Source organism: Ascaphus truei, chromosome 12 (assembly GCF_040206685.1).
Source record: "Ascaphus truei isolate aAscTru1 chromosome 12, aAscTru1.hap1, whole genome shotgun sequence".
Taxonomy (NCBI): Eukaryota; Metazoa; Chordata; class Amphibia; order Anura; family Ascaphidae; genus Ascaphus; species Ascaphus truei.
The window spans coordinates 36,927,025-36,940,648 of record NC_134494.1 but is presented as its reverse complement, the minus strand read 5'-3'; the positions used below and the strand labels follow the sequence as shown (position 1 = coordinate 36,940,648).

Genomic DNA, 13,624 nt, shown 5'->3' with positions numbered 1-13,624 from the left:
GCATTGAGGTATTTTCCAGGCAGGGATTGAAGCATTTTATTCCCGCTGGCTGCAATACTGCACAGTATATATATATATACTGCATTACAATTCATGAATTTATGCCATCTGGTAGACACGCGAAGCATTGCAGCCTATTAAATCCTAATCATTATCATTTAACAGATCAGCCGCCCATCAACCAGGCATGAACCCAGGCTGGGAAGGCAAACGCAACGGGGCTTGTTAGAGGTGAGGAGCGGCGCATTCCAGGTATCTGCCAGGTACATACTGGGTATTTGCTCGAATAAAGTGTGTCGGTGCAGTACCACAAGGGGATGGACCGTACCAGGTTCCTGTTAATTAGGAGCAACATTGTTGACCATTGGTGGGCGGTAGGTGCCTATACTCCCCAGGAGGTGGCGGATGAGCTAGAACACAGATTTCAAGAGATAGAACAAAAGATCATCCATCCTAAGGGGCCTAGTATTTTGTATGATGACATTGCGCCAGTAGAACCAGAGTTTTAGGTACTGCCAAGCAGGGCGGGTCATAAGAAGCTTTCCAAGTTGAGTCGAGCAGACAGGGCCATAGTAGCCAGGTATAGGCAGTCACACGGTTACGAGTTCCCTTATGTGCCTGAACCCATCATGAATGAGATAGAGGAGCACCGGGATAGCTGGCTCAGAGAGGCTGTGCAGGAGTATTTACGAACAAAGCTCGGTAAAGCAGGCTACCAGAACGAGGACAAAATCAGTGAGGTAGTCCGGGCCTGGAGTGTGGGGAGGTGCATATACATGCACAGTGTGGTTTATCGGCCAGAGTCTGGGTCGGTACAGCCGTATTATGTCACTGTAACAGACCACAATGGGCGGGAAGTAAGGAAGCCTGACCCGCGGCATTATTATTAAGTTAGGTTCTCCATGTTGGGAGGTACCATTGTCATTAATTACACCATCTGCGTGTAATAATCTGAGTTATGTACACTAATCATATGAACTGTGTTTGTTTCCCAGATTTGTTCACCTGCAGGATGGAGCTGCTAAAGTTAGGTCCAAGTGGGGACCATTGGATTCCACCTGAGGGAGTGTGTAACCCCGGTAAGAAATGGGGGCTATATATCTTTCTCCTACTGGTGTAAGTCCTGTTCAGGGCAGGCCACCAGTAGCTATCATGGGTTTCCCCAGCTTCAAGCCCTGCCGGGATTGGTGGAGGTAGGCACCTGACTCTGTGTGGCAGGCTGAGACACAGGGGAGGGCCTGCTGACATCATGATGGGCATGGCTGTCCCTATTTAGTGGGCTACCCCTGTGAGTCTGAGAGAAGTTAGTTAGTGCTGGAGAGAAGGGAGTGAGTGCAGCAAAACAGAGTCTGAGCTTGGAGCATGCCAGTGAGAGGAGTGGAGAGGCTCAGCCACCTTGAGTAGAGCTGATAGCACAATAGTGCAGTGGACCAATGCCCCTCACCCTGCAGAGGGTGAGGGGAGAGTCAGCCTCACCCTGAGGGCCTATACCTTGGGGTGGAAGGTGTGGAGTACTGGAGCTCCAGATAGCCCATCCTGAGGGTGTACTTCTGGAGGAAAGGAGAAGGAGGAAAAGCCTGTACCCTGCTGCTGTTGCTGTGTGCTGTTGCTGTGTGCTACTGATGCTGTTGGACAATAAAGACCAGTACTGATTTTATACAAAGACTGTGTGAGATTGAAATCTCTCGCCCTGGGACCAGGGCTTCTCTGGGAGGGTTTCACCTTATTCATTAAGGCTCGCCAGAGATGAAGGCGTTGCACCAAGACTGCTAAGACGATGGAGGCATATACCCCAGAATCCTGTCCCTGTTATCCCCTATACCACCGCGGTAGACTCAGGCCCTCCTGTTCCTCACAGGTACGCACCACCCACATACACGTAACCAGCCCTCACTACACCCTAGAGGTCCAGTCTGCGACTGGGGGAGGGGGGGCACACGAGTTACAGCACCATACAGACAGACCCCTGAAAAACACAATGATGTTCATGATCTGCTGATCTGGCAGCTTTCTCTTCACTTCCAGAGCTACTTTTAATGCAATTTAGCAACATTATGTTTTTCTAAATGTTTCCTAGGGAGAATGTCAGTACTGTTTGTTTATTGTTATCATTCTTAGGCCGCGTTTATAGAGGGCGCGCGCCTGTCGCTCGAGCGATTTCTGCTCTTTGGGATTGCATGACGGGGAGGCATAGCGGAGGTGTGGCTGTGACATCACTTGAGCGGTTCGCCCTCATTGGCTAAACTGCGCAGGTGACCCGGCCTTCGCACGGCAAAGACAAAATGATTTGTCTTCTCAAGAATCGCTCACGCGGTCGCGCGCTCTATGGACGGCCTCGTAGCAAAGAGATTTGTTGTTCGCGCCATGCGCGCCGTCGATGTCACTATAAACGTGGCCCTCACGAATTCCTAAATAATCATCAATCAGTATTGCAGTTTTCCAGATAGACAGTTGTCACCTTATAAATATATATATTTGTTTGTCCAAATCCATTGTTAAAATATTAGGAAAATAATGAAATGGTTATAGTCGGAAAAGTTTCCTTTTGGAGATTTTACTTGTACAGGTAATAGGATGGATTGTGTTTTTCAGACGCACCTGTCCGATATTCAACATGTTCACATGAAAAGGCATCCGCTGGTCGTAACGAACAAAATATCCAATCACAAAGCACTTTACGGCCAACCAACTATGAAAAGAGTGTTGGTTTATTTAAACAGGAGCAACGCACAACAAGGAATATTTGCTTGGGGCAAAACATTTGAAGAGGTAAGAACCGTTCGTTTAGGACCTTAAGCATACTGGATACCTGTATATTTAAAAGCCTCCCTAGTAGGATTAGCATTACTTTGTGCTAAGCAGCTGTGATAGTCATTCACCGGCAAGTCATGTCCTTTTATACCCATCATAACCACATTGGACAAGTACTCACAGAGGTTAAATAAATCGCTTTCTGAAAGCCCCTTCACCATGTGTGGTGCCTGCAATGCATTGCTTTAGTAATAACAAAGGAGGGAGGAGGAGTAGGTGGTTTTGATACCTTTTAGTGTCCTAAAGGTTTAGTAATCAATATGATTCGTTGATCAATAATCAATATGTTCAGGTTTTTTTTTCAATTAAAATATAGTGCCGATAAAGTATGCAGCACCGTGCATAGCATCTTACAGGCACATCTCGTCGTCCCTCTCCCAAGGAGCTTACAATCTACGTTTGGTGCCTGAGGCACAGGGAGGGACTTGGCAGAGGTCGCAGAACAGCAAACACGGCGATGTGCCAGTACCACTCCGCTACTCTTCAGCCTGTGGCTTTGCCTTTTTGGTGCTGAAGGGGTTAAACTGCGCCTCCTGGTCAGACACTTTGCAGTTGCACATACACTTTGAACAATGCCATATTTAATGGGTTTCCTCTGATAGTAACCAGGTAATACTCAAATACTTTAGCTCAGTGATGAAGGGGAACATTGTAGCAAACAAAAACCATGTGCAAAACTTTATGATAATTTAGTGTTAGTCAATACAAGAGAATTTAATTAAGTGACATTTTTATAGAAACCATACTCTATGCCGGGGCGGGCAACACCAGTCCTCAAGGGCCACCAACTGGTCAGGTTTTCAGGATATCTCTGCTTCAGCTGAACTGAGCCACCTGTGCTGAAGCAGGGATATCCTGAAAACCTGACCTGTTGCAGACAGACACACGCATGTGGTTACCAGTAGCCCAGTGAATGCAGACAGGACACACGCAGGTGATCACCAGCAGCCCAGTGAATGCAAACAGACACCTAGGTGGTCACCAGCAGCCCAGCGAATGCAGACAGACACACTCAGGGGGTCACCAGCAGCCCAGCGAATGCAGACAGGACACACACAGGTGGTCACCAGCAGCCCAGCGAATGCAGACAGACACACTCAGGGGGTCACCAGCAGCCCAGCGAATGCAGACAGGACACACACAGGTGGTCACCAGCAGCCCAGCGAATGCAGACAGACACACGCAGGTGGTCACCAGCAGCCCAGCGAATGCAGACAGACACACGCAGGTGGTCACCAGCAGCCCAGTGAATGCAGACAGACACACGCAGGTGGTCACCAGCAGCCCAGTGAATGCAGACAGACACACGCATGTGGTCACCAGCAGCCCAGTAAATGCAGACAGACACACGCAGGGGGTCATCAGCAGCCCAGTGATTGCAGACAGACACTCAGGGGGTCACCAGCAGCCCAGCGAATGCAGACAGACACGCAGGTGGTCACCAGCAGCCCAGCGAATGCAGACAGACACACACTCAGGGGGTCACCAGCAGCCCAGGGAATGCAGACAGACACACTCAGGGGGTCATCAGCAGCCCAGCGAATGCAGACAGACACACTCAGGGGGTCACCAGCAGCCCAGCGAATGCAGACAGGACACACACAGGTCGTCCCCAGCAGCCCAGTGAGTGCAGACAGACACACACAGGTGTTCACCAGCAGCCCAGTGAATGCAGAAAGGGAGGTTATCATTGTATGTAAAGAGCAGGAGCTAATAAAGATGAAAGCATTTAATCCCAGTATTCAAGAGAAAAAGTGCACTATTTGTTTCTGTATTTTCAAGTGATTTGGGGCACATGGAAGCTTTTTGGTCATTGGAAATCTAAAAATGAAACACCACAAAATTGTAAACAAGCATTTTTTTGTTATATTCTATTTTGTTGTCGAATCAACTAATGGCCCTTCTGTTTGCATATGACATTGACAATTATAATAACTCATATTCAATGTGAAATATTTATTAAATTCACATTCAGTGTGAGAGATATATCAGAAGCAAGAGTGGGGCTTTGCTTAATTCCTTTTAAATAATAGGGCAAATCTCCTAGGATACCGTTATCAAACAGGTTAATAACAATATTGTTTATAATATAATAATATATTTTATATAGTGCAGACGGCGCTATACAAAGAATATCTTGTTCGGGCGCAAGTTCCTGCGTGTACTGTAAAAGCTCGCAAACCAGTTTTCTTTGTGTATGAGATACAAGGAGATAAGGCGACTCGTCCATGGAGCTTACAGCCAGACTCAAATTGAGGTTCGAAGACGAGGCCAATTTTACTAAACCACACATGCTCCTGTGCATTATTTCTGTGGGGAGGGACAGTCCCTGTGTCACATATAACCTTTAAAAGAAAAAGTGTAAGCTCAAATGAAAGCACACACACACACACACACACACACACACACACACACACCTACAGCAGGTCATCTAACATACTGTATGAAGATTGTTTGTGTTGCAGTTATTGGATAACTGCACTTCTCAGCTAAGCATGCAGCAGCCAGCGAGCGCACTATACACACTCCATGGGGAGCAGGTGAAGTCCTGGGGTGACATAGAAAAGGACATGGTTTTGTGTGTTTCTGCAGGAGAGCCGTTCATCAGCAAAAAAGGTAAGGACTACACACAATACCATTTATCCTGCTTATATATACAGTCATATACAGTCTCCCCAAGTTGTATGCACAGTATATGAAATGCTATTTATTCTTATAGATGTTGTTGTGGACTCCATGCTCTGGAATAAAACATTCTCTCAGTGCCACAATTGCATCTTTATTTTCTTTTAATGATTTTTGTAACATTTATGCAAGAAAAACTTATGTTTTGGACCATAATTGTTCCCCAAAAATGATACATTTGAGACAAATATACAAGAAATGTGCATAGTACAGTATAAGTCTTGAGAATAAATTGTGTCCACAAGCTAACGATGGCATCGCCGTCTTTTCACATGACTGTATATTGTGGCATCACTTGGCTACACTGTAACTAACAATGTTACACGATCTATCTCTGGATTTTACCATGTCTTACAGAGTCAGACTTCTTTCATTCTGGCTGTCTGTCCCATTTTAAAAAATCTAATTAACGCCATGTTAAGTTAGCACCTTGCATTTGCTTCAAATAACATTGCATTGTGCCTGGCTTAAGTGCAGGGGGCGCTACTCACACACGGATCCTGCAATGAAGGTTTTGCTGGAGAGGAGAGAGAGAAAGAGGGGGAAAGATAACAACAAAACTGCACAAACCTGAAATACCTGAGAAGTATGCTAATTTAAATCATTTGCATATACTTTGCATATCCAAATGAGCATTTTCAAGTATTTCAGGTGTGTTCAGTTTTGTTCACATATTGTATAAATGATCATTTGGGGAGTGTAAGAGAAGTGTGCAGAGGTACATATAATGGAGACCGATGTGGGTGAAATTATATCTTGACTTTATTGAGCCTGTTCATTTATCCAGGCAAAACATTCAACAAAACAAAATAACAAACCCCTCTCCCTGTGTAAGGGCTAACTTACTTCCCCAGACCCTATCTGCGGGACTGGAGGGATATTCCCATTACCAGCCTATCACCCCAAAGTCCCAGGAGGTACCTTAAGCAGGTGGCCCTCCATGTCAGTCTCTGGCAAGTTCCTGGGTCCTCTGTGTCCAGGAAATATAGGTCTCTGGGTGTCTGGATCTCAGCACAGCCTTTGTGCTCAAGTCAGTGTCGGTGTGCAGGCTTCTCTGCTCTCCTTCTGTCAGCCCAAATGTGAGCTAAGGAATCTCTCTCCTGTGTCTCACATGAGGCTTTTTACAGAGCTCTCATTAGCCCAGGTGGAGACTAGTTAATTGAGTGGCTGCAATCAACTCTCTCTCTGTTGGATTCTCAGAGCTCTGAGGCTGTTTTAGTTAAACAGGGATCAGCCCCTCTTACGGAGAGGTAAATAACTCACTTGGTATTTTACAAACTCTCCCCCTGTCCCTCTCATTGTTCAGGGTCTGGAGGGGGGTAAGGCCACCTTTTAGGTATGACCAGTGGTGGATTTACAAATCCGCCGCCCATAATCGCTTACCTAGGTTCCGCACGGGCCTACTTCGTGCCACCCTCCCCCAACGTCGCGGCGTCAATTTATTCTGCGACGTCACATGGCGTTGCATTGCCATGGAAACGTGGCATCGCATTACAATGGTAATATGCATTGCAGCGTCCTTTGACGTTGCGACAGTGAAGACGGTGGAGGGCAGCACAAAGGAGAAGGTATGAACTCTACAGAAGCCCCACGCTGTCCCCCGGCAATCAGTGGGGATGCGAGTGGGGCATCTGTTTATCGGGCCTAATGTGAAATCCGCCACTGCGTATGACTTAAATAATGTCCAGTTAAAGCCCTGTATTAAGAGATCGCTGATTTTCTAATAACCGTAATAACAAAATAATGATTCCAGTAATACAATGACACCTCTAATATTATTAAATAACCGCTAACTGTTTGAACCCGAAGAGCATAGACTAATTTTGTGAATAAACCAATGTGTCACGCAATGTTTATCAGAAGCCGGCATAGATCTCCCAGTGCCTTTTAAAGGTAAATATGAATAATTGCTCATTCATTTCCGTGTTGTAATTAAAAGCCTAATCACCAGCTAGAGATGTAACATTGCAAAATCTACTGCATTTCAGCCGGCAGACAGATGATAGAAGTCCGAGCGAACTATGCCAGAATCAGGAAGCAGTATGGTCCGGAATCAACCGATGTGATCATTTCTCCGCCCAAGAGCTTCAATGCACAGGTTACATGACAAAGCAAAAGGAATAACCATAGACAACTGTCACAATTGGGCATAAGTGATACCTTTTATAGGCCAAAATAGGACATTTGAGGATCAATTTAAGATCGTTGTTAATCTTTGTTCTTTTTGCACAAACTGTTTTGTCACTCAATATGTTGCACATTATTCCTTAGTTAGATTGAAGTCCCTCAGCACTGAATAAGACCCCCCCCCCCCCAAGCCCCCCGACTGTTGCGGTCACAACAGCGAAGATGGTTAGATTTACTACATCTGTGCGCATTGCATGCGCTGCAAGAAACATCCTTCAAAGAGAAAATAACAGTATGGCAGCAAAGTTAGAGATCTGAAAGGGTTAATCAACCCTCCGACCAAAACAAGATACAAAAAAACAGCTACTGCAATTTAAAAAATATTTTTCAAATTCTGTTTTTAAACATCGGGCCGAGACTTGGGAGGCGTTTGATTTACTCGGGCGGATCTCCGTTTTATCATATCACCGTTTTGTACAAGAGTTTGCAAAGGCAGCCCCCTCCCACCTCTCTCACCTTGTATTGTTGGCCCATTAAAAAGGGCAGGGTGGGTTAAGGGTAAATAAAACATTCTTTCCTTCAGAGGCCTCCAAAAAAATTAAATTTGTAACTCATTTCCCTAACAAACACAGACAAATCTTTGCTTTTAGCGTGGTAAGATTTATTTAAGGAAGCCAATTAGAGTGTTACATTCTTAACAAAAGGTTCTCCTTTGCAAAGCTGTAATTTGTAGACCAATGTTGCATTGCAGTTGTTTTTGCACTACAGTGTGTTGATTTCTTGTTCATAAAAAAAAACTTAGATTGTAAGCTCTGCGGGGCAGGGACGCCTTTTCCTAAATGTTACCTTTATGCCTGAAGCGCTTATTCCCATTACGTGTTATATTATTATGTCCCGTGTATCACTGCTGTGACACGCTATGTACATAGATGGCGCTATATATAAATAGCACTATACAGGCATCCCCCGCATTAACGTACGCAATGGGACCGGAGCATGTATGTAAAGCGAAAATGTACTTAAAGTGAAGCACTGCCTTTTCCCCACTTATCGATGCATGTACTGTACTGCAATCGTCATATACGTGCATAACTGATGTAAATAAGGCATTTGTAACAGGCTCTATAGTCTCCCTGCTTGCGCCCACCTTCGGTACAGGTAGGGAGCCGGTATTGCTGTTCAGGACGTGCTGACTGGCGCATGCGTGAGCTGCCGTTTGCCTATTGGGCGATATGTACTTACTCGCGAGTGTACTTAAAGTGAGTGTCCTTAAAGCGGGGTATGCCTGTACATACAAAATACTGGCAGGAAATGTTTGAGATAATGACATTAAACTTGGTTAAATCTTTTCTTTTGCATCTGCATCGAGCAGTTAGTTAGTATGCCAAAGAAAATCTCATTGTTAACTTATTATGTCAAGTAGAAGCAGTAAATCCATTGAGCTGTAAAGAAAATGCTCATGGATCAATTCTCCGTTAAACTCTGCAGCCCTCTCACTTTGCAGAAAGGACGGTGCTTCGGTTATATGGCCAGATAGTTCAGCTTTCTTGCCATCATAAGTAAAGACCTTTTTTTTTTATAACACTTATAAAATTATATCACACATCCATGAGACGAAAATTAGATTTCATAGCCTATGCCAGACCTTGAATATAAATTCAGCCTGGAAGCAATGAATTTAAAAATGTTATTACTTAATATGTGCACTTTAGTACTTTTTCTTTCTAATGTGGTTGACACTTGACTGAGACTCGTTCCTGCTTGTTCAGGGTGAAGCGGCCCTCTGTCCATCACAAGACCGCCAACACAGATGAAGAAGGAATTGAATTGGCATTTCGGAAGTGTGTGTGACCTAAATGGATTATACAATTATGTACAATGATTACTGAGAATGCAAGAAGGTGTAATTCAGGTTAAATCTCTCTCTCCAGAAGAATAATTGAGAGGTTGCAGGGGAAATTCAGCTCGTAACGGTAAAGATTGAAGTGGCAATGTATTACATGTACCAAGCTAACTCTTTAACGTGGATGTACCGGAGACAGCGAGTAAAACAAGATGATGGGAGCACACCGCATACTGCAAACAAATGCTGCGAAAAGTGCAGTCATAATCTCCAAGTACTAAGAAACTTCATCAAGGCGTTCCCGTAACCCTGATTAAGGTCCTTTGGGACCAATATGTCATCTTTCTCACTTTAATTATGTGTTTATTCACTCATACTTACATGATTAATGATACATATGCCTTGAGCCTTTGCATTATAATGACCTTTCATGACCTTGATGTCCTGCTAACACGTAGCTTCCTACCTTCATTACTTGCTTAGGGAGCCTCGGCTTTTTGATTGATGTGCAGTTGGCTATGATTTTAGTTTACAATAATTGATACATTCATTATCATATGTGCATCGAGTAAGTACTCCCTCACGGCTCCTATTGCGCCATATAACCACTCCCCATGTTACATCCGGACACGTGGTTAGAATAAGAACAATGCACGTTTAAACAAAAGGCCGAGCTGCAATTCCATTTCACAATACAGCTGTTTTTGGAACATATGACCTACTTTTTGGTGTTGCTATGGGATTTCCATTTTTCAGCCCCAAAAAACCCTAAGATAAGCTTATTTTTCCACTGAATTAGGAAATAAGGAGAGTTTCATTAAGTTTAACTTAATAATGCGAACAAATAGTAGCTGAAAATTTTTTTTTTTTTAATAGATAGAAAAATAAGGAAAGTTTAAAAATGTTAATTGCTGGATTCAATGAAAAATTGATGGGCCGACTGCGTTTGTGAGCGCCGGTGCGTATGCGCGGCCGCTGGCAGCCTGTACACATTTTTACATTTTCCGCGGGCACGCACGGGGTCGGTCACAAATGCAGTCGGAGCAGTGCGGGGTGCCCTTCGGCTGGGGAGATCCGAGGGCAGAGGTGCCCTGCGGCTGGGGAGATCCCAAGACATTTAAAGATGGCGGAAGGTGGCGAAGGTGACCCACGCTGAGAAGTCCTGGCAGCCGAGCACCGGTGGCGATTTGGTCACGGCCAAGTGTCCCATTCCGCAAGTACTGTACCTTGCCATACAAACGGGAGTGGTACAGTAGTTCAAGCTGCAACTGATGCGTTAGATGTGGGCAATTTAAATGTTAAATGGATTTCACACAGCTAGTGGCTCCTAATCCCGGCTGAGGACTGCACTGTATGTGTGTGTGCTTTTAAAACCATATCATCTTTCTAACAGGAAAACGTATGCTGAAAGAACTCCTATAGCAAATCAGTAACTGGGTTAGAAGATATGTGTTTACCAGCATTTTATTCTTACAGAGTATAGATAACACACCACCTAACTTTGTGATGTTTATGATTTGTATATGAACCTATAGTGACAGTAATTATTATAAACCAATCCTATTGCAGAATGCTGTCTTCCAGATTTGCACTAGTGCAAAATACCAACATATTTATTGCTAAGTCATTTTCAGTGCGCAAAGACTGGAGCATAATTGGATTCTCGTGTATTTTGAAATTCTTCTCTTCACGGCTCTTATTCTGCAAACCGCTATAGCCCTGACCCGCTGCTATCACACGGAAAGCCCCATCGGAGTCAAAATAAGGACCATGGATGGGCGGCAATGCCCTGACCTAAGACAAATGAAGCCGAGATTTTCTAGTCGTTATCACTAGTTCATACTTCTCAAAATAATTGTAATTGTGTTTCTTTTTTTGTACAGTGCACCAATATATGACATTAACAGCTGAATGCCAGATGTAAGGCAGTGCCAGTGACTGGATAACATGTACTGTAGTAATAGTAACAGATCGTCACTCGCTGGTACTATAGGTAGAGACTTACCATGTGAAGGTTATTCAAAGGTCAAAGTAAAATAAGGTAACGACTGGCCTGCTATGCAGCTTAGAAAAGCCAAGATCTCTCCTGTATTAATGGTATTGGCCTGAAATAGTAACAACCACTTAAAACATTATTATGCGATAGTTACATAGTTACATAGTAGATGAGGTTGAAAAAAGACGTACGTCCATCAAGTTTAACCTATGCTAAATTTATATAACAGATACTTTATCCTATATCTATACTTACTTATTGATCCAGAGGAAGGCAAACAGAAAACCCCAGTGTCATATCATCCAATGATATCTCATAAGGGGAAAGATGAACAGTTGGCTATGATTTTAGTTTACAATAATTGATACATTCATTATCATATGTGCATCGAATAACTACCCCCTCATTGCTCCTATTGCGCCATATAACCACTCCCCATGTTACACGCGGACACGTGGTTAGAACAAGAACAATGCACGTTTAAACAAATGGCCGAGCTGCAATTCCATTTCACAATACAGCTTTTTTTGGAATATATGACCTACCTTTTGGTGTTGCTACTTTATCCTATATCTATACTTATTGATCCAGAAGAAGGCAAACAGAAAACCCCAGTGTCATATCATCCAATGATATCTCATAAGGGGAAAGATAAACAATTCCACAATACCTGCAGCTCCTTTACTCATAACCAATCTGCTACAGTATATCATCTTTTGACGTAAAGATTGTCTAGCCCTTCTAGACCAGGGGTGCTCAACTCCATTCCTCAGCAGGACAGGTTTTCAGGCTATCCCAGCTTCAGCACAGGGGGCTCAGTCTTCGATAATGGCAATAAAGCTATCCTGACAATGGTTCATAAATAACATGGCTTTCTTCAGTATCTACTTGGCCTTGATTGTTCTATTTCTATATGAAATATGGGCATGTTTTTTTTTGCATGTCACAAGAACAGGTGTGGGCCAACTCGAGTCCTCCAGGTTTACCAACAGGCTAGGGTATTGGGGATATTCCTGATTCAGCGCAGGTGGCTCAATCAGTTCAGCCACTGATTGAGCCACTTGTGCTGAAGCAGGGATATCCTGAAAACCTGACCCGTGGGGGGTCTTGAGGCCTGGAGTTGAGTCTCCCCCCGTCCCCTGTTCTAGAGTCATCAGTGCAAATAAGCAGTTCCAGGCAGAAGTAAATATTGGTAGTCCGTTCCAGCGATATAGGGATTTATTTACTAAAGTTTCCCATCTGCCCCCGGGTTTTCAAAGGAAAGAAAATCCACCAGTTTCATTGTTTTCTCGTCCGTGATAAACCTGATGCTGTTCGTTTTTGCATTGGTTTGGGAGACTTTAGTATTTAAAGCCCTCACTGTAAGCGTCATTTGGATGATATCGGCAGCACTGCTCTAAAATAAAAAATAAACTACCCTCATTAAAACCAGAGGCCAACTGATGTGTTATATAAATATATCAGCTTATGTGTCATTATACAAATCAGTTTGCAACCGAGAGAGATTTGACTGTAAAATTTCAAGTGATTCAGCAAGTCTGCAGTCTGTCCACATTACTTATTTTAATTGACAATCAGTTGTGTAATTTGCATTGGCTTTGCTTTATTGTTTGTGTTAACCTCGTTTATTACAAAGACTGCAGTAAAGCATGGCGTATTTTGCTGACTAAGCGCTAACAAATGTAACTTCTAAAACATATATATATATATCAGAGCAGATGAAGGAAAGTGTTATTTTGTTGGTATGGAGTTGTTATTTATTGGGGCTCATAGCTGCATGTGCTTTCTTTCAGCTTATGCAAATCTTACTGTCATATACTGTATCTGAACATAATGTGCTTGTATATTCAACCCTTGATTGCTTTTATGTTCCAATCGCCTCTCAGTGATGATTAAAGGTTGTATGAATGCAAGCACTATTTCCGTGGGATTTTTTTTTACTAATTGCACCACATTTTGACATGATAAAAACCAGGGCTTGATTACAGATTGTAGTTTAGCGATTAGCTTGAGCAAGGCTGGATGTCATTATAATTTATTATTGTTTAGAAGCAAGGAATGAAATTTGTATTTTTACCATATGTACATATTTATTTATTTTAGGTACTTCCCATCTTTTGGGTGAATTTAGGAACGTAAACTATCTGTTTTGACTGTTTTTT

The 13,624-nt window shown here is 43.4% G+C and overlaps 1 protein-coding gene across 1 annotated transcript in view; it reads left to right on the top strand.

The window, feature by feature from the left end:
• The window catches only part of DCDC1 (doublecortin domain containing 1), a 262,271-nt gene extending 248,905 nt beyond the window's left edge, over nt 1–13,366 (top strand). The window contains 4 exon segments of the mRNA XM_075567322.1: nt 2,593–2,769; nt 5,277–5,427; nt 7,485–7,594; nt 9,393–13,366. Of these exon segments, the coding sequence (XP_075423437.1) occupies nt 2,593–2,769; nt 5,277–5,427; nt 7,485–7,594; nt 9,393–9,437 (483 nt within the window). The 3' untranslated portion in view covers nt 9,438–13,366.
• The last annotated feature ends 258 nt before the right edge of the window (nt 13,367–13,624 follow it).